Raw genomic sequence first — 22,630 nt, forward strand, 5'->3', positions numbered from 1 at the left:
CCTAACAAAAGAGGTGAAAGACTTATACAATGAAAACTACAGAACCCTAAAGAGAGAAATAGAAGAAGATTTTAGAAGATGGAAAAATAAACCCTGTTTATGGATAGGCAAAACTAACATCATCAAAATGGCGATATTACCAAAAGTTCTCTACAGGTTTAATGCAATGCCAATCAAAATCCCAAAGGCATTTCTTGTAGAAATAGAGAAAGCAATCATGAAATTCATATGGAAAAATAAAAGACCCAGAATAGCAAAAACAATTCTAAGCAGGAAGTGTGAATCAGGCGGTATAGCGATACCAGACTTCAAACTATACTACATAGCAATAGTAACAAAAACAGCATGGTACTGGTACCAAAACAGGCGGGTGGACCAATGGTACAGAATAGAGGACACAGAGACCAATCCACAAAATTACAACTATCTTATATTTGATAAAGGTGCTAAAAGCATGCAATGGAGGAAGGATAGCATCTTCAACAAATGGTGCTGGGAAAACTGGAAATCCACATGCAACAAAATGAAACTGAATCCCTTTCTCTCGCCATGCATAAATGTTAACTCAAAATGGATCAAAGAGCTTGATATCAAATCAGAGACTCTGCGTCTGATAGAAGAAAAAGTTGGCTCCAATCTACATATTGTGGGTTCGGGCTCCAAATTCCTTAATAGGACACCCATAGCACAAGAGTTAATAACAAGAATCAACAAATGGGACTTACTTAAACTAAAAAGTTTTTTCTCAGCAAGAGAAACAATAAGAGAAGTAAATAGGGAGCCTACATCCTAGGAACAAATTTTTACTCCTCACACTTCAGATAGAGCCCTAATATCCAGAGTATACAAAGAACTCAAAAAAATTAAACAATAAGAAAACAAATAACCCAATCAACAAATGGGCCAAGGACCTGAACAGACACTTCTCAGAGGAGGACATACAATCAATCAACAAGTACATGAAAAAATGCTCACCATCTCTAGCAGTCAGAGAAATGCAAATCAAAACCACCCTAAGATACCATCTCACTCCAGTAAGATTGGCAGCCATTATGAAGTCAAACAACAACAAGTGCTGGTGAGGATGTGGGGAAAAGGGTACACTTGTACATTGCTGGTGGGACTGCAAATTGGTGCGGCCAATTTGGAAAGCAGTATGGAGATTCCTGGGAAAGCTGGGAATGGAACCACCATTTGACCCAGCTATTCCCCTTCTCAGACTATTCCCCAAAGACCTTAAAAGAGTGTACTATAGGGATACTGCTACATCGATGTTCATAGCAGCACAATTCACAATAGCTAGACTGTGGAACCAACTCAGATGCCCTTCAATAGATGAATGGATAAAAAATGTGGCATTTATACATAATGGAGTATTACTCTGCACTAAAAAATGACAAAATCATGGAATTTGCGGGGAAATGGATGGCATTAGAGCAGATTATGCTAAGTGAAGCTAGCCAATCCCTAAAAAACAAATACCAAATGTCTTCTTTGATATAAGGAGAACAACTAAGAACAGAGCAGGGAGGAAGAGCATGAGAAGAAGATTAACATTAAACAGGGACAAGAGGTGGGAGGGAAAGGCAGAAAGAAGGGAAATTGCATGGAAATGGAAGGAGACCCTCATTGTTATACAAAATTACATATAAGAGGAAGTGTGGGGAAAGGGAAAAAAACAAGGGGGAGAAATGAATTACAGTAGATAGGGTAGAGAGAGAAGATGGGAGGGGAGGGGAGGGGAGGGGGGATAGTAGAGGATAGGAAAGGCAACAGAATACATCAGACACTAGTGTGGCAATATGTAAAACAGTGGATGTGTAACCGATGTGATTCTGCAATCTGTACACGGGGTAAAAATGGGAGTTCATAATCCACTTGAATCAAATGTATGAAATATGATATGTCAAGAGCTTTGTAATGTTTTGAACAACCAATAATAAAAATGTTAAAAAAAGAAGAAGAATGTATTAGGGTTTAGATATTAGGTGTTCCTCGAAAGCTCTTATGTGAGACCAGGGAAGAAGTTTAGAGGTGAAATGACTGGATTATGAAAACCTTAACCCAGTCAGTGAATTAATCCCTTGATAGAGATTAACTGAGTGGTAACTATAAGCTGGTAGGGTGTGGTTCAAGGAGTGGGTCCCCAGGTCTTGTGTTCAATCCCCAGTACCATTTGGTTAGCTAAACTTAATCTATCTCTGCTTCCTAGCGCTATATTCACAGCTACTTTTCTCCACCACACTCTTTGGTCATGATGTCTGCCTCATCCCAGGCCATAAGAAATGGAGTCAGCCATCTATGGATTGAGACCTCTGAAAACTTGAACTCCCAAATAAAATTTTCCTCCTCTAAAATTGTTCTTGCTCAGTCTTTTGGTCACAGCAAAGAAAAAGCTTACTGAAACAAAAATCTTCATTTTCAAAAGTTCAAGGATTTACTATTCTGAGGCCTCTTCCAGCACACCACTGGTGCTCTCCTCATCAAGGAAATACAAATTTAGAACACAATTACAGGGGCTGGGGATGTAACTTCAGTGGTAGAGTGTTTGCCTTGTACACCTGAGATCCTGTGTTCAATCCCCAGTACCATACACACACACACACACACAAAAAAAAAAAAAAAAAAAGACATATACATACTGTTACACACCACCAGAATATCAAAAATTTTAAAGTGTGGTAATTGTAAGCATGGGTGAAGATGTAGAATAATGAGAATTCTCCTATACTGTTGATGGTTAGTGAAGTCACTTTGTAAATCTCTTTGGCCTTGAGTGTCAAAGTTGAAGATCCAATAATTCCACACCCGGTCCAAAGATTTATCAACCAGTACAAGACACCCCATTTCTCATAATAGCCATATGAGTGGAGTTCCAGGGGAGTTGTGGCCCACATCATGAGTGGTCACAAACCCAGGAGGTCAGAAGGGCACTGTGGTTGCAGGAATTATGGTGTTCCTGAGTCAGTCAGAGACCCAGAACTATTGGGGAGGGGCGGGGTTTGATAGTCTCACATGCCAGGAGGAACAATGAGAGCAGCTCCCTAGCAGTGATTAAACATTGTTCCCCAGATCACAACAGAGGTGTAGGGGATCTTGGTGGTCTGAGGTGATGCCTTTTTAGCAACCTGAACATAAGTATTTTAATATTTTAAGATGGCATCCTTACTAGTATATGTAGGCTGAATATCATCCTAAATTTTCCCTAAGAAAACTCAAATACATGTGCAACAGGATACATGAAAAGAATTTTTATGCAACCGCTAAGTTATCATAAGCACAAAAAGGGAAAGGGGGGAAAAACGGAAAAGAAAGTGGATGAATAAATTATGGTCAATTCATGCAGGGGGGTTTCTACAGTAATGTGAATAAAGTACAAGTACAGGCAATGTGAATGAATGTCACAGAGGAAAAAAATACATGAAAGAATACATACATTATGATTCTGTTCATATAATTTTAATAGATAAAACTATTATATAGGGAAGCATAGATAGATAGTAAAACCATAAAATAGGCAAGGAAAAGATTATTCAGGTTGTGAAGAAGAGTGGGTAAAAGGGAGGTTTCAGAGCAGTAGAAAAGTCCTTTATTTAATAATTATTTTTAACTCATCCTTATGTGTTTAATGTGTGTTTCTCTATTTTATATTTTGCCATAAAAGAAAAAAGTAACAAACAAAGTCTTGGACTATCTAAGAACAACAAATTTACAGCTACAATGTGACAGCAAAAGTGACTTGGTGAGAGGCAGAGCTATGAAGCAATAAAATAGAATGAAAATGATTGGAGACTGGAACAGCAGCAAAGATATTTATTCAAAGATTTCATAATACATGGACACAGAGCGCTCTGGATAGAGGTCAAAGTCTTATTAAGTCAGAAAGAAATTTCCAAGGAAAACTTTGCAAGAAAAATGGGCACCAAGGGGAAAGTAAGTAAATAAGCTACATCTTATTTCAGTGTGTGCTTTTTTGTGTCCTTGTATATTTGCTAAAAGAGGCTTCCTTCAGGTATTACTCCCAGAGCACAGCATTTAAAGTTGAATAAAAGGATATGAGTGATTCCTATGCTAGAAATTTATTCTAAGGAAATAACTGATGATTTGCCAAAATGTTTTCTAGAAGGGTACTCAATTAAATATTATTTAAATGCCAGAAAAATAGAAGTTTAAGTAACTTACTATAGCCATAAAACAATATTAATTGGTAGAAGAAAGATTACAAAATACTACATATACTATGAACACATTTGGGATACTCAAAGGGATTTACATCAAAAGCATAAAATGAGTAATAAAAGTAGAGATGAATTTTTTCCTTTTTTGCATTTTGAAACTTCCTGTAATTAATATACATTTCATTTGTAATAAAATTAATGATAATTATAAACATAATTCTAAGTCATACGAAACTATTGAAAATAGATCTTAAAATGGTCAAAGACTGAGAAAACTATTTTAAAATGTAGTTAGAATGGAGAATTATAAGTTCATTTCTTTAAATGTTGCTTATATTTGAAATAAAAGTAGAATTTGATGCTAGAAAAAAATTTTAATCCTGGGATCATAGAATCCTAAATGTTTAAATTTCTTTTCAAATGTGTTTACCCAAATTATTGCAAAGAGACAAAATTTTTATTTAACTATAGCCTACTAATAAATTTAGTAATTTTGTGAGCCTCACTTTTCCAATTTTTTATGAATCACCTAGGGATTTTGTTCAAATGCAGATTTCAATTTAGTAGATTTGGGCAGGACTTTCTTCTCTAAGGAGTTTTTCCAGATAATGTGAATAACTGCTGGTCTTGTGACCACACTTAAGTAATAAACATACAAAACACATCTGTGTTCTAACAATGAAGACTCAGGTAACTCAGAGCAGCTTACAAATGGTTCATTCAACAAATACTTATTGGCTATCTACCAAACCTTTTAAAGACTATAAATGTATCTTCTTTGTTAAGGAAAAAAATAAAATAAAAGCACTAGGGTTAATCTTAACACACCTGTTTTTTTAATAAAAAGTGTAATGAGTATAATGTAGAATTTAATATGTTCAATTAAGTTTCCTTGTCTTAAAAATAAAAATAAAATAATTAAATATGATATCCAACCACAAACACCTCAACTGTTTTTCATAAAAATATGGTATCAGCACACTGTTTTTATCCCCACAACATCCTGTGTCCTGTCTCCCTCCCTCCCTCTCCCCCCCCCCCCTCTCTCTCTCTCTCTCTTTCTCTACCTCCTTTCTCTCTTTCAGGTTATTAAATGCAAAGCAGCCATTGCCTGGGAAACAGACAAGCCCCTTTGCATTGAAGAGATTGAAGTAGCTCCCCCGAAGGCTCATGAAGTTCGAATTCAGGTGAGTGGAACATTTCCCTGCCTGAAAGGGACTCTCAGCACAAAGTACTCCATTTCTTTCAGTTATGTCCTGTAATGGTCTGACTGAGAGTCTTGTTTTCACTGTGGAGGAGCTGTATTTTTAGGTCCACATAAAAATGGGCATTATCCCCAAGAAGGATAAATTATTGATCATTTTTGTAATTTTTGATGATGACTTAAAATTTAGTTGAACAATCTTAATCTTGATTGTCAACCCTTAATCAGACAAAAGAATTTGCTTTGGCTTAGAATTAGTTTACTTTTTATTATTCAATTACCAATTATTGGAAAGTGTTTTTTTAAAAAAAGAGAGACCCAAAACAAGGAAGAAGGAAACCCTTGAGAACTGTCCTGGACATTATGAGGGCCTAGGTGCCCAGAGGAATGGCAGGAATGGGTCATCAGAGAGAAGAACAAAGAACAATGTCACAGTTGGCATACTTGGACATGGTCTCCATTTTTTTCTCAGGGCATAGTTGGACATGGTCTCCATTTTTTTTACATTACATATGTGAAAATGAATGGGATAGCCTCATGGACAGATCCTAAAGAATTATACAAGATACATTGATAATTAATTATAAAAATATCTGTCTTTTAACTATAAAAGATTTATTACCTTGCATACAATCTCAACAAAACTTGAACAAGCCATAGAAACCCACATTCCCTCCATTCCCTCTGCCTAATAATTACTTATACCTATTACATTTGCTTTTTCCTCTCCTGGAGATAGTAATTACCAATCCTATCTATCTCTCTCTCTCTCTCTCTATCTCTCTCTCTCTCTCTCTCTCTCTCTCTCTCTTTGGTAGACACAATATCTTTATTTTGTTTTTATGTTATGCTGAGAATCGAACCCAGTGCCTCACACATGGAGCGCGCTACCACTTGAGCCACATCCCCAGCCCCCAATCCTATCTCTTTTTGTGATCTTTCTGACAACAATGAAAGGTAGAAAACACAAGTGCTTTACAGGAGGAAAAGAATCTAATCTCGTATAGTTTTTATTCATTCTTTTTTCTTAAAATGTAACAATTTTATTGAGTTATAGTAGTGTTGTAATGCTTCAATATGACATTGGGCTTAAAATAATATATAATATCTAATCCAATAATATAACTGCAGAAACACCACTCAAGTCTGTGATTGCTTTATAGGTAATTGCCACTTCCATATGCCATACTGATGCCAACAGTATTGACCCTAAATTTAAGGAGGCTCTTTTTCCAGTGATCCTTGGCCATGAATGTGCAGGAATAGTGGAAAGTGTTGGGCCAGGAGTGACCAACTTCAAAGCAGGTATTTTAATTTCTGATTCCAATTAAATAAAAATCTCAGTGTTTTGTGTGTGTGTGTTTGATAATTTCACGTAGCCCGTGTGATTCAGCTTCTCTGATATACAAGGATGTTCTGTTCCGTGCAGAATATTTGGAAATGTAATAAACAATAGTCATGCTATAGAGAGTTGCACTAATAGCACCATCTCTGACAGAACTCTGTACCTGATAATACCCATTTGGATTTGTTAGTTGATTCGTAAGAACTTTTTTTAAAAAAAAGTATATACAAAACTTAAGAGAATGCACAGTCATGTAAGGTAATAAATATTTTAGCTACCTGTACTTTCAGTTGAAGATAAAATTTATACTATAAAAATGGTGTTTTCCACTGATTCATCTGCAGTAAACTATTTACAAGTATCATCTTTAGGCACTATCCAATATGTGGCCTTTCTTTCTAGGTGACAAAGTCATTCCATTCTTTGCACCTCAATGTAAAAAATGCAAGTTCTGTCTGAGTCCTCTCACAAATCTTTGTGGAAAACTCAGGTAAGCTTTATACACTGGTAATGAGAGTATACATTGGCATGAATACTTGGGGCAACACATTGACAACACCCAAATGGAGCTGAAGAGAAGCAATCCTGCCCCCTAATTCCACTTATAGGTATATACAAGACACTGTTCCAAATGCATACTAAGAGACATATGCTAGAATGTTCCTTGCAACATTGTTTATAACAGCAATCAACTGAAAGCAGCATTAATGAACATCAATAAGGTAGTAACACAATGGAATATAATATAAAAATGAAAATGGCAATGGCTGGAGAGTCTAAATCTTTATTACTCTGTTTGTATTTTACTGAGACTATAGGATTCATTTTTCCTTAATGATGATTGAAACTGGTTATTTAAGAAGTTAAAATGATACCACTCTAAAAATGTTTTATTGTGCCTTGATTATCTTACCTATAAAATAGGGATGATAATATCAGCTGCTTTGTAAAATTGTTAAATATATTCAAAGAATTATACTATTTTGCAAAGTTTCGATGAAATAATGGATTTAGACAATGATCATAAATTATAATATCACAAAAAGAGATGATCAGAAATTATGTCCCTCCAGATGAAATGCATTATACCACCTTTGAAGTATTTCCACAAAACTATAAAACCTGAATCACATCAAGCATTTATATTTTTAAATGCTTATTTAGAAAGAAAAACAAAAACAGAGAAAGATGTTAAACCAGATTTCATGAATGTGATTGGCAAAATCCACTAAGAGGAAATTTCTATAGAACAAATGACTCAGTTACAACAAACAAATTGCAAAAAAAGAAAAAAAAGAGGAGAGGAAAGAATCTACAAATTAAAAGAGATTCAAGATACATGTCAACCAAATGCAATATGTGGACCTAAAAAAATCTGAGAAAAACCAGGAGACATGGCCCATGCCAGTAATTCCAGTAGCTGAGGCAGGAGGATCACAAGTTCAAGGTCAGCCTCAACAACTTAGCAAGACCTTGACTCAAAATTTTAAAAAATAAAAAGAGTTGAGTATGTGGCTCAGCAGTAAGACACCTCTGGATTCAATCCCCAGTACCACCCACACACACCAAAAGAAAAAATCTCACAAAGAAAGAAAAAAAAAAAGAATCTTTTAGAGATACATACTGAAATATTTCTATATAGATGAAAATGGTAATGTCTGAGATTTGCTTCAAAATAGTCCAAGGCAGGGAGAGAGATACAGATTGTGGAGGGGTAATAGATGAGAATAGATTGCCCTTGAGTTGATAGTCCTGAAGTTGGGAGATGGGTATGTGGGAGTTCAGTATGCTATTCTACTTTCGTATCTATTTGTATTTTCTGTAATAAAAAAATGTATGAGCTAGTATACATACAGCCCTTGCATTTAATGAAAGTTTGTTCTTACCTTTAAAATACTTCTAACAGACTATATATTAATGTGAAAAGTGACAAGTTATTTTCTCAATTTTTCCATCTTAACTCCATAAAATTGCCATTAACAAATAAAAACATCCAACATTTTTTGTTGGGAAATGGTCCGTCCCATTTACTTTCTCCTTCTCTCTCTCTCTTTCTCTCTCTCTCTCTCTCTCTCTCTCTCTCTCTCTCTCTCTCTCTCTCTTTCTCTCTCTCTCTCAGGAATTTTGAAACTCCTAATATTGATCAAGAACTAATGGAAGACAAAACCAGCAGGTTTACCTGCAAAGGAAAATCAATTTACCACTTCATGGGAGTCAGTTCATTCTCTCAGTACACGGTGGTGTCAGACGTCAATCTTGCCAAAATAGATGACCATGCAAACTTAGAGAGAGTTTGTCTGATTGGATGTGGATTTTCATCTGGCTATGGGGCTGCAATCAACACTGCCAAGGTAAATTGTTAAACACAGATTGTGTAAAACAGAGGTTACTGGGAGGCAATATGATAGGAAGGACATAGAATTAATTATCTTCAAATGCTGGCTATGTCATTTATTACCTGTGACTTTAAGCAAGTTATTTAATTCCCAAGGATAATATCTACTACAAATACTTATATAATTAAATTATATTACATATATAAAACATCTGGTTTAATAGCCAGCATATAGTTGGCACCTATAAGTGTTACATATAATACCAGAATATTTGATTAAAGACTAGCCCTGATTTAAATACATCCTGTTTAAATATGTTCCATAAATATAAATGCTCATCCTGGGACACTTGACCCAAAGGGCAACAGAAAATATAGAAACCCTCAACCACCTTCCTCCAGCCACCTCTACCTTCTCCCTGATGCTGTAGATTTTTCTCTGTCAATCAAGAATAACTCATCTCTGCCTTTCATCCTATCCCTTCAAGGCTTCAAAAGAGTGTCTCTGGTAGCAGTCCTGAGGGTGGCAAGATGTGTCCCTGAAATCACATGTTAGAATTTAAAAATTTTACAAGGCTATTTAAGCTACAGACCAGAGAGACATCAAGCAAGGCCTTCTTATTTTAACCTCCCTCATGTCAGTCTTCACCCCTTGACTCAAAACTGCAAAATGCAGCCAATGTGGTCTTTCTAAACAACAAACAAATCTGTTTTCCCTCTTCTTGCATTGTTTCTTTTCTCCCTAAATAAATCCCTCAGTGGGCTACAGTGACTCTTTTTTGCCCTTTGCACTATTCACAATTCCCAGGGCCCCACGCTGAGTCCTCAGGCTTCACTCACTGAGGTCTCTGGGCCTTTCCACCTGGGTTGTACCAGTATAGCAGAGTAGACTCCCCAATCTCCCTCAGGCTGTCTCCCTTTAGATATCAGTTCTTCTTAAGAGCTATTAACTCTGCAGCTTTCTCTTATTTACTTTATTAAATTATTTTATTTAATAAAAATCATATATGTGACAAAATGTAATGTCCTAATATATTCATACATAGTGATATGATTAAATCAAGCTAATTAACATATCCATCACATGACTTTCTTTTTTCTTGTGGTGAAAATTAAAATGTGCTCTCTTAACAATTTTCAAACATACATTATTATTTATCAACACCATGTCCTACAATTTATTTCTCCTAACCAAATATTGTGTTCTTTGACCAACATCTCCCCAGTTCCTCATCCCTCCTCCTCCCGGGCTCTGGTAAACCACCATTCTGCTCTCCACTTTTAGGAGTTCAATTGTTTTAGATTCCATCTCTAGTAAGATTCTGTGTCTTACTGTACTGAATTGTCTTTCTGTACTGAATTCTTTTGCATAGCATAGTGTCCTCCAGGTTCATCCATGTTGTCACAAAGGACAGGATTGCCTTCTTAAGACTGAATAGTATTCCATTGTGTATATAGACCACATTTTCTTTATTCATTCATTTGTTCATGGGCACTTAGCTGGATTCCATAACCTGGCTATTGTGAATAACACAGCAATGGATATAGGAGTGCAGCTACCTCTTCAATATACTAATTTCATTTCCTTTATATATATATATTCAGAGATAGTTTTACTAGATCGTATGGTAGTTCTATTCTTTAATTTTTTGAGGAATCTCCATTCTGTTTTCTATAATGGATATACTAACTTACATTTCCACCAACAGTGTACAAGGGTTTTTTTTTTCTCCACATTTATGCCAACATTTGTTATCTTTTGTCTTTTTTTAAATTTATTTAATTTATTTATTTTAGTTGTTGATGGACCTTTATTTTTTATTTATATGTGGTGCTGAGAATGGAACCCAGTGCCTCACACATGCAATGCAAGCACTCTATTGCTGAGCCACAACCCCAGCCCTCTTTTGTCTTTTTGATAATAACAATATTAACAGATGCAAGAAAATAGCACATTGTGGTTTTTTGCATTTTTCTGATAGAGGTTTCAAGCTAATTTTTTAACATACCTATATGTCTTCTTTTGGCATATATGTTTCTCTTTTGAGAATTATCTCTGTCCTTTACCTATTTTTTTAATTGGGTTTCTTGTTTTCTTACTAGTAAATTGTTTGAGTTCCTTATAAATTTGGGGGATTAACACCTAATCAGATGTACTACTTGCAGAAATACTCTCCCATTTCATAGCTTGTCTCTTCACTCTGTTGGTTGTATCTGTGGATGCACAGAAGTGTTTAAGTTTGATGTGATCTCAGTTGTCTTATTTCCTGTGCTTTTTAGAGTTACACGCAAGAAATCATTGCCTTGACCACTGACATGAAGATTTTTCCCTATATTTTTTTTTCTCGTAGTTTTACATTTTCAGGTCTTAACATTTTAATCTTTAATTCATTTTGAATTGATATTTGTATATGGTATAAAATAAGGATCTACTCTCATTTTCTATATATGGATATAAGTTTTCCCAGCACCATTTATTAAATAGATTGTCATTTCCTCATTGCATAAATTAAAGCAAGTGATGTTTGTCCTCTCTGTTACTTATTTTATTTCCAATTTAAAAGATGTTAAAAATTTCTCTGGGACATATTTTCTCTTTCTCTCTCTCTATTTCTTTTCTTTTTGGGGGAGGAGGGGCTATGATTTAATCCTAACAGCTTGCCATCCTCTTTGGGAAATATTAATTAAGCATCTCTCTATATTCTATACTAGTAAGTAGAATAAATATACCAGTTATAGCATCTTTTCTTACCATTTTGTATAGTGTTCATTTAATTCAATATAACAAGCATTTATTCAAGACTCAACACAGAGAAGACACTCTTTGAAAATAATGGAGAAGATTAAAATGTCTCTGCCTTTAAAAAAAACTTAGTCTTTAAAGAAACACATACACATAATTATTCATGGCATCTTCAATATAAGTTTTTTGTGAAAGGAAAAGCAAAAGGATAGGCACTATTTCTAGCTGAAGAATTAAGAAAATTTTCATGAAGAAATATGCTTTATATCAGAAATAGAAGTACAGGTTAAGTTTTTTTGTGTTTTGTTTGTTTGTTTTTGTTTTGGTCTGTGTGTGTGATGCTGGGGATTGAACCCAGGGCCTTGTGCATGTGAGGAAAGCACTCTACTAACTGAGCTATATCCCCAGCCTAGGAATAGGTTTTAATTAGAGGAAATTAAGATCAAAAGTACATCAGGCTGAAAGAACAGCAGGAAATAAGGCATGAGGAGAGGAAAGTGCAATGATTTGTTGTGGGTGTTGTAATGGGAATATCATGGAGATGGAGCTGGAATGTAAACAGAGGTCAGAGAGCAAAGATCCTTCAATGCCATGCAAATATATTTGGACTTCAATTCCATTTAAATGAATTAACAATTTAGAATGATCAAGTGAGTCAATTCACATTTTAAAAAGTATTAGTGATCCTTGAAAACTATAGTGTTAATAAAGCTAAATTAGATTTATTAGAAATATAGATGTCAAATGACCTATAATCCAATTTAAGAAGAAAAAAATAAACAGTTTAGAATGTCTGGGGTTTTGAATTTTGTTCTGACAACATTAAAGGAAAAGTAAAACAAGGGAATTATTTCCACTTGGGTTAGTCTCTTATGCACTGATAACCTTAATAGATTTTAAATAATTCTCCAAATTTAAGTAGAAATGCATCATTTTCACATTGCTAATTTTTTTTTCTGTTGGCAACATATATACCTTACAACAGGCAGTCTTTTATTTATATGTTTGAACATTCATCTCACCCTCTCCTTCAAAAGAAAAAAAAATATAGGACAGCTGCTTTATTTATTTTATTATTATTATTTTTTTTTTTTTTTTTTTTTTTTTTTACTGGGGATTAAACCAGGGGTGCTTTACCACTTAGCTACATCCCCAGCTGTTCTAATTTTTTGAGACAGGGTCTCACTAAGTTACTAACAGTCTTGCTAAGTTGCTGGGGCTTGCCTCATACTTGTGATCCTTCTGCCTTAGCTATCCAAGTCACTGGGATTACAAGCACCACACATTGCAGGACTAGCTTCTTTAACAGTGTCTCTACCTACAGGTCACACCTGGTTCTACTTGTGCTGTTTTTGGCCTAGGAGGTGTAGGTCTTTCTGCTGTAATTGGTTGTAAAATAGCAGGAGCTTCCAGAATCATAGCTATTGACATCAATAGTGAAAAGTTTGCAAAGGCCAAAGCCCTAGGAGCCACTGACTGCCTCAATCCTAGAGACCTGGATAAACCTGTTCAGGAGGTCATCATTGAATTGACCAATGGAGGTGTGGATTTTGCCATTGATTGTGCAGGAGGATCTCAAACTATGGTATGTATATTTTTTTTCCTCAGATATATTCAAATTTATAGACACTGAAATTCTTCATATATTGCCTGTATGTTCTGGTTGGCTGTTTACCTCATTTTATTTGACTTAATAGTCAAAGAGGGCATTTCTCTTATTTCTCTTTTCCTTTCTTTTTTTCTTTTTTGGAAGTACTGGTGATTGAATCCAGGAGTCTCTACCACTCGGCTACATATCCAGCCCTTCTTAAAATTTTTTTTTATTTTGGAACAAGTTCTCATTCATTTCCCAGGCCAGCCTTGAACCAGAGATCCTCTTGCCTCAGCCTTCCAAGTCACTGGGATTACAGGCATGTACCACTGTGGCTGGCTAGCTGGGGTAAGGGGCATTTCTTTAGCTAATTAAAAATTAAGAAACCCCCCAAATTATCTTTTAGGAATAAAAAACTGGAATGAGAATGAAATTGGGAATATTATTTCTAGCCTAATATGTTGAGCATTTAAAAGGAAACTCAAAAGAAAAATCAACTTCTACAAATAATCAACAAATAATGCTAGCGTGGCTGCTTATCACAAGAGAAAAGTGAACTCACAAAGATAGACAGTATTGGCATTTGGGAAGTGCTGTGGTTTGAATGTGCTGCTCAAGGTTCAAGTGTTGAGAGTTTGGTCCTCTGTGTGATCATGAATTTGATCTTAATGATCTCTAATCCTCTAGTTTAGCCTACAGAACCCAATTGAACAATTACAAAGTTAAAACAGTTTACAGTTCAAGAAAGTTTTGCCAATTCAACTAAAAATAGTTCTTACCAAAAGTTATCACTGTCTACCAAATGAAACCCTGTATTTGCATATAGTGCCATTTCAACCAAGTCATCATTATAGAGGATAATTCCTTGTTTGGAGCAATGCTCCAAAATGTAGGAAAGGAAATAGGAAAAGCATTAAAAACAAAAACAAAACAAGAGTCAACTTGTAAAGAGTAAACAATTACTTTAAGGAGACAAGTAGTGCCTGTGGTCTTTTCCTCTCTCCATGTGTCTTTTGATACAGTATATGTAAACAAAAATGTTTCTGCAATACAATAAGTGCAGAGAGTAGAAGTATTAATCTTCAGAAGTGTTTACAATTCTCAAAACAATAAATAAACACATATTCAAATAAAAAAATTCAAAACACCTCCCAAAAGTTCTACATCATTGCATCTTCCATCACTGGTATGAGAGGAAGAAGGGAGAGAGATTGATTGCTTCTTTCATACAGTGATCAGTGATGTGAAGGAGGCTATTACAACATCTATAAAAGTTAAAATTAACCCAAAAGGTCAGAATCAAGTTGACCACAAGCCATGTGGTACAAAGTTTACACTTTTCTTCTATAGAATCAGTCTCAAAAGATTAAAATTGTGTATCTATTTACCTTAGGATTTCTAAATGGAATGGTCATTCATAAGTATATATCTTCTTGAAGCTTATTTACATGTTCAGTTCTTGGCATTTTAATATTAACTGCAAATTTGCAGTAGGTTAACATAATAATGTTCTCTCTTTCCCTCATGCAAAGATCAATGTATGTCCAAGCAACTCTCCTGAGCCACCGTCTTCCATGTGATAACTCAGCAATCAAGGAAATGTAAACTCCTGGCTTCAGTCTCAACTTGAGGCCATCTTTGTTGTTAGAACAAGAGAAAAGATGGTTGGCAGGATGCAATCTACCTGTGAGAGGGCTTTAAAAATGTAGGAAAGCAGATGAAATGTTTAATGAACAGAACAGTGTTATTTTCTATTAAGACTTTTGCCCTGTGTTTTGAATAGCATTGTTTTATTTATCCTATCTTTTTGTTTGTTTGTTTTTTAAGTTGCAGATGGACATAATACCTTTATTTTATTTATTTATTTTTATGTGGTGCTGAGGATCAACCCCAGTGCCTCACACATGCTAGGCAAGCCATCTACCACTGAGCCACAATTGCCAGCCCCTATTTATCCTATCTTTACATCTTCTAAGTACATAGTGTACTCCTCATTTCTTAGGCTCCAGGAAATAACTGATTTTTCATGACTTTTAAAGATTTTGATCCCAGGTCCCTGGAATTGCAGATATTTTAGTAAATGCCCATGGTGGATTATCAAAACCTTGTTGATTAAAGTTTATAACATCTTTTTTAGATCTTTCCTAACTCCGTGTATGTATGCTTCCCTTGATACCCAATGATTTGTATTGCAGAGTCAGTCTAACTACTGTATTGTACAGAGTAAAATAATTGTTTTATTTGTTTCTTTTTGGATAAGCTAAGAATTATATTGAATGTTCTATCTATAACACAACACTACAGCCTCAAGGATCAATCTACAATGACAGTATAACCTCATTAACTTGAATCCCAGTATCTAGTATGCAGAGTTCGATACATTTTTCCTAAACATTGTATATATCAACACTGGAGTTTATGTACTACTTTTCTACTGTCTCAGGTAATCTTTGTTTCACTTTCAGAGAGCAGCCCTGGACAGCACAGTAGTAGCTTGGGGATCATGTACTGTGGTTGGAGTAAAGTTTGGTGACAAAGGATTGGAAGTTTCTCCAATAGAGCTACTATTGGGCCGCAAGATAAATGGAACATTCTTTGGTGGTTAGTTTTGGGTTTTTTTCTTTTCTGTCTTCATAGCTCTTAATTTTCTTCATAGTAGTACAAAAATTCTTAGAATAAAGATTATGGAAAGAAAATAAAAATAAATTATTTAAATAATGAGTACATAGAATATATGTAAAGAGTACAGAAAACTGTTCTATTTATTAACTGAAAGTAAGTGAAGTTTATATGAAAACTACAATTGGCAAATTGAAATTTAATTCACGTTACATTGAAATGAACACAGATGAATAAAAGGTAAACTTTGATTTAATTGAGGAAGTTCCTTATCTAGAATAGAAAATAGTCTTGAATTTTGCTTATGAAGAAAATTTTTGTAAAAGAACAGAAAGTTAAAGATGGAGGGAAAGAGTTTAATCATTTGAAGCAACATGGATCTGACCTAATAATTTCATTCATTCAGCAAACACACTGATGAAACACTTTCTTCATGTCAAGTACATGTATTTATTTATTTGCATTTTGGCCAAATTATAGGTTGGAAAAGTGTAGATTCTGTCCCAAAGCTGGTTAATGACTACAAGAATAAGAAATTTGATCTGGATGCATTGGTGACTCATACCCTGCCTTTTGACAAAATCAATGAGGCATTTGACCTGATGCACCAAGGAAAAAGGTAAATTACCAAATAAATGATTGAGTGTTTAGAAAAAATTTATGATGATTTTATTTTTTAAAAAATAATTGGTTTGTCTTTTCTGATTTTCTATGTCATAAATACTAGATTTGCTAGTACTTCTAGAAAATATATTAAATAATGGTCATTTAAAAAAAGATAAAGGCTTCTATTTCTATAATATACACTGCTACCACATACAGTACTATTATAAATTGACATATTTTTTTTTTCTCTTTCACAAATAAATGTTAACTCAGTTGGGTTGATCCCTGGAAGGAGAGGTTTCTATAGTTTAATGTTAGATCCCTATGATACAATATATTCCTAAATCTGGAAACATTATGTTTGGCAATTTTATACAAAGTGCTTATTCTACACCCTTCATGATCTGTGAAGCCATGGAAATGGGAGAAGAGTGACAGGTACAGATACATAATAAATGCTTCAATTCTCTCATTCTCTTGCTTTGTCACGAGGCTCCTATAGGATACCCCGACTGACAATTTTAGCTATATTGTGTTGTCTTTTCTTTGGAGCCTAAGGATTGATTTATAACAATGTCCCAATTGATGAGTTCCTAGGGGTTGGGGTAAGACTAGTATCAATGATTTTAGTTAAAATATCCAAGCAGTCTTGATCTACAGATTCAAAGAGAAAAACACCAAGAACAATGATATAGAGGAGATGCAGGATAAAGAAGAAATGAAGAGAGAAAACAGCAAAGGGCTGGGAGGCATAGGTCTTTGGTATCAGTACCCAGACTACTTCATGGGAAGGAAACCTGAGAAAATATTCCCACTGACATAAATCCCCAATTTACAAACATGTTATCCACAAAATATCAAAAAGAAGTTCAATAAAAAAAAAGAAAATATAAAATGTTGGGGTTTGTTTTTAGGGAGTTTTTTTGGGTTTGGTTTGGTTTGGTTTTGTTGTTTTTTCAGTCTTGGGAATTGAACCCAGGGACATTCTACCTCTGAGATCCATCCCTAGTCTTTTTAATTTTGAGACAGAGTCTTACTAAGTTGATCAGATTGGCCTGGAACTTTAGATCCTCCTGCCGCTGCCTCCCAAGACACTGAGATTACAGGCACGCACTACCCTATAAATATTATTTTTTAAAAAACCACATAAATTTAGTATATAAGCCCTAAATAGCTTACAAAATCTCAATATGTCCATAGGAATATTCCTCAGGTTAGGAGTTGGGTTGGAGTTTAGAGCCTTAGAATCTGGTGGTCAGCTCCTCTGCCACAACCCCTTGACCCTGGAGTTCTTGGTCACCGATATACCCACAAACTAAATGAAAATGCTGCATTGCTTTATTAGATGGGCAAGCCTCCCATAGTCTAGTAATTAGTGGCAGAGTAGAAGCCTAGGGACAGATGTGTGAGTGGGCCTTTCTACTCCCTCACTGGCTCCCTGAGGAAACCACCTGACCACCCACACAGATGAAAAGATGGCAACAGGAAAAGCAGAAGATGGGCCTTTCCATACACACTTACCATATGGGAACAGGAAGCACCCAAGAGGACAGATTTTCCCAACAAACCAACTGTACAAAAACAAGGAAATGGATAGAAGGGGATGGGGCACCATAACTGACTAGCCTGCTAAGATGAAGTGAAGCTGCCTCAGAGTGAGGAAAGGACACAGAGGTTCTCCCTCCACAGGTAGATGTAGCCTCCAATTCCTGGGTGAAGAAAATATTTAGGCATGATACCCTAATGATTGCCAGGGCTACACAGCTCCAGAGTAATGTCTGAGAGAAAGAATTTTCTGTCTTTGAGGCTTATCTCCCTACTTTGTTTCCAAATGTTAGAATTATCAAGAATTGAAAACATTCAGATTCTCAGAAAGTAACATCTCAATACAACAAGTTCCCCCTCCTTTGATGTCCAACTTGCCCTTGGCAATAGGAAAGCCAAGAGCAGTGACTATTCCAAGCCCCCTAGCTTTCTAGTACCATCTATATAACATTATTAATGCTATGAATGGGAGAGGATGAAAAAATAAAAGAAATAAGACTTTACAATGTGAATGTTTATAAAAATTAGACCAAATCCTGAAATGAAAAGACAAAAATTATTTGTTGGCTTTGGCTAAATGTTTCATGTAAATTGTACTTATTATTGTTTTATTGTTATTAACAGCATCCGAACAGTCCTGACCTTTTGAAGATGCCAGTAACAATTTGGAATACTATTCAATTGAATCTGAACCTGTCTGATTAATATATTACCTGAGAGGATTAACCAAAGAAAGCTATGAGCTGTAAATGCACATTTCTGTTAATTTCTCAACATAAAATATCTATAAATGTATTACATTTATATTTATATATATTTAAAATGTATTCAAATTTCCTATATTAAATAATTATGATTACTGAAGTATTCATGAATAGAACCATGTGATGTTTAGAAATTGTTTAAAATTAGTTCTGGGGAGGTGAGAGTGGGTGATGAAAGAAAAACCATACATTTGTAATTTTTGAAGTTGGTAGAGGAAACTGCAAGGAATTCCACTATACTGTTCTCTCTACTTTTGTCTATGTTAAGAATTTTCTACAATTCACCAATTTTTACTGGAAAAAATCACTATATATTATATACATATATAAAAAAATACTATCAAATAGTTTTTGTTTGAATAAACTATAAACTACTCTTTTAAATATCTGTTATTTAAAAGATTTTCTTTTCAATATCTGTTAATTTCTTTTCTCTTAGCCTTACTTTATCATTATGTACTATAATCATACTATAGGATATAAGAATCTACATAATAAAGATTTTGGGGGGAGGGTGCTGGGGACTGAAAACTCAGGAGTACTCAATCACTAATCCACATCCCCAGCCCAATTTTGTATTTTATTTAGAGACCGGGTCTCACTGAGTTGCTTAACACCTCACTTTTGCTGAGGCTGGCTTTGAACTCACAATCTTCCCATCTTGGCCTCCCTAGCTGGGGGGATTACAGGCATGTGCCACCACACCCTGCATATAAAGATTTTTAAAAAGAAAAAAAATACATCTACCACCTCAAAGTTCTACCTGAAATAACTGCCATTTAATCTTTAATAATTATCATGATATATAATGTTTAATGCTTTACAGTTCAATGATCTGTAATTGGCACTAACTAATGTTATTTTCTATAGTCAGCTAAAGGTAATATGAGCAGCTACTTACATTGCTTACTAATAAAATAATATAGGAAGTAAAAATATTCATAAATTTAACAGTAAGATTTATATAAAAAGTAGCAAAATGGGAGTTTTCAAGCTATCATACTTATAGATACTACAATGGACAGTTACAAAGGATAAGATACATAATATCAAATAAGAAAGACAAGATCCTAATCTGGAATAATTTCTGAAATCTCATTTTCTTTAAAAATTATCTATCTAACTGGGAGAAAAACATCTCTGAAATTTTGGCTGAAGAGGGTAGCAAGATCTCAAAGCAGAAATATATTCCTGCTTATTTTTCTAATTAGAAATAGGTGCTGGTTGATTTATCTGTAAACAATTCCTTGGTTGGCAATGTGGGGACTAGGACACACTGCTTAGGCGGTTGCTTTTCTGGTGCAATTCCCTTTATCAGTTATCATCTCTCTCCTCCTCCTCTTTTTTGTTTCCTTGAATCCTTCATAGGTTCAGTTTGAGACCCACCTCCTACTCAAATGTTTGCAGCCTCAAAGCTGTTTTCATTCCCTGATCTCCTTGGGTATTTAGTGTCTTTACTGAAATCTTAACATTCAACTGCTTCTGGTTTGTTTTTTTTTGTTGTTTTTTTTTTTCTTCAAACATCCTTGAATCTATCCTCTGTCCTTTGCTAAATAAATTTGTGTTGCTTGATAACAAAAGCTTATCCTCAGAGTGTCCAAATAGTTTATATTTACTCCTTTTTTGTTTAGGCGGGCATTGTGGGAGATTGAACCTAAGGCCTTGCACATGCTGGGTAATCTCTCTACTACTGAGCTACAATCCCAGCGCACATACACTCTTTTAAGTGAAATTTTTCTAAAACATTTTTTATATTCATCTTTTTTTCCAAATAAAGAATCCCAAATCTACTCCTAATAACTCATATTTATTATGATCATTAATTTTTATGAATTGTGATACAGTGACCTCTCCCTATCACTCCTGTAGTAAGTGTTCATCAATCTTCTAATTTCCATATCTACTTCTGTGATTTGAAAAACAAAACATCTTATTTTTTAATAACAAAAGCAGTTAGAAAGTTGGATACAGTGACCCTGTTTGTAATCCCAGCAATTCAGGAAGCTGAGACAGGAGGATTGCAAGTTCAAGGCCAGCCTCAGCAATTTAGTGAGACCCTGTTTCAAAATAAAATATAAAAAGGACTGAAGAGGTAGCTCAGTGGTAAAGCACCTCTGGGTTAAAAAAAATGCTGTTAAAATTATTTGTATAGTCAGTGAAACCCTAGAGTAAGGTGCATAGGGTTTAAGGCTCAACTTTAGTCATTCTTCAGTACATGCACCCAGATGAAACTCCTAGTTGATGTAAAGAGTGTACAATTCTCCAAAATGGATACCTAATGCCCAAGTTACCCAAATATATCTCTCCCAAAATTAAGAATTAATGTTGAATCTTTATATGACACATAGAGTTGGGGGGGGGGGGGGGGAACCACATGCCAGTAACACAATTGGCAATATGTAGAAAACTTAAGAATCATACTTCAAAGGCATCAAAAAATATGCAAACTACTGACAATTGACCCCTTTTCCTGATTGCTCTCATATTCATTCTTCACTTAAGATTGCTTTTTTGAAAGACTAGGGGCAATAGGATCTACAACATTTCTAGAGTATCAAGCCACTGAAACAAAGAATAGAACTTCACTCCTTCAAAGAAAAAATAAAATTTTTAAATTTGATGGGAAATCTACTTTCTCTTGTTCTAAAAACTTTCTCCACGGATGGGGTTGTAGCACTTGCCTGGCACACATGAGGTCCTGGCTTCAGTCCCAAGCACTGAAAAAAAAAAAAAAACACTCCCTAAAGAATTTCTCCAGAATTACCTCTACCCTCTTCCAAAAAGCTCTGGTCCAAACATGAAAATCTGTTTAAGGCACACATGTCATGGAACTTCAGGTCATTAAAGATTATTAAATTCTCAGGGAAAAAAAAAGATGTATTTTCCAATATAATAAGAAACACGGGTCTTTAAAAAAAGAAAAGAAAAACTATTTTTGTGGGTATAAAATTTTTGAAATCTCTAAGAATGCCAGTTAACATGGTGCTCAATATTTGAATTTAGGAGGTAGTGTGATCACAGCACTGTTTATTCTTCCAAGAAGGAATAAAATTATAAGATGTATGCACTATTTCTTCAAACACCTTAGACTCTTATAGTTCTCAAAATGCTACTAGGGTGCCCTCTGGTGTTGTTTTATGTTTTTCCATCTCTCTCTCTCTCTCTCTCTCTCTCTCTCTCTCTCTCTCTCTCTCGATTTTTTTTCCCTTTGTTTTGGTACAAGGGTTTAACCCAGATCCTCTACTCCTGTTTTTTTTGTTTTTGTTTTTGTTTAATTTTGAGAAAGGGTCTCATCTCACTAAGGTATTTATGGCCTCACTAAGTTGCTGAGGCTAGTCTTGAACTTGGGATCCTCTTGCCTCAGCCTCCTGAGTCTCTGGGATTACAGGTGTGCACCACCATGTCCAGCTTCCTAGATGCTGTTTTCTTCAGGACAAATAATTAGGAACAGAAAACAGCAACCTTCATTTATACCATAGTGGGGGTTTGTTCTTTTTTGTTTGGTTTAGTTTTGTTTTTGTTTTTGTTTTTGGTATTCGGGGTTGAACCCAGGGGCGCTCTACCACTGAACTACATCCCCAGCCTTTTTTATTTTAAAATAGGGATCTCACCAAGTTGCCCAGGCTGACCTTGAACTTGCAAACTTCTTGCCTCAGCCTCCCAAATAGTTTGGATTACAGTTGTAGACCACTGCACCCAG

General features: G+C 35.0%; 1 protein-coding gene across 1 annotated transcript; it reads left to right on the forward strand.

The window, feature by feature from the left end:
• The first annotated feature begins 3,858 nt into the window (after positions 1 to 3,858).
• LOC114085535 (all-trans-retinol dehydrogenase [NAD(+)] ADH4) lies at positions 3,859 to 19,232 on the forward strand. Its single transcript, XM_027926722.2, has 9 exons — positions 3,859 to 3,933; positions 5,264 to 5,365; positions 6,546 to 6,687; positions 7,130 to 7,217; positions 8,847 to 9,078; positions 13,130 to 13,390; positions 15,862 to 15,997; positions 16,496 to 16,634; positions 18,791 to 19,232. The coding sequence occupies exons 1-9, from the start codon at positions 3,916 to 3,918 to the stop codon at positions 18,813 to 18,815; spliced, it is 1,143 nt and encodes a 380-aa protein (XP_027782523.1). The 5' UTR covers positions 3,859 to 3,915; the 3' UTR covers positions 18,816 to 19,232.
• The last annotated feature ends 3,398 nt before the right edge of the window (positions 19,233 to 22,630 follow it).

The sequence above is a fragment of the Marmota flaviventris genome, chromosome 7 (genome assembly GCF_047511675.1).
Source record: "Marmota flaviventris isolate mMarFla1 chromosome 7, mMarFla1.hap1, whole genome shotgun sequence".
NCBI lineage: Eukaryota > Metazoa > Chordata > Mammalia > Rodentia > Sciuridae > Marmota > Marmota flaviventris.

Excerpts from the sequence above, each read along its gene's own strand:
- LOC114085535 (XM_027926722.2), top strand. Across the intron at positions 7,218-8,846 it reads AATCTTTGTGGAAAACTCAG|GAATTTTGAAACTCCTAATA; the intron begins GTAAGCTTTATA and ends TCTCTCTCTCAG. Across the intron at positions 9,079-13,129 it reads CTGCAATCAACACTGCCAAG|GTCACACCTGGTTCTACTTG; the intron begins GTAAATTGTTAA and ends CTCTACCTACAG.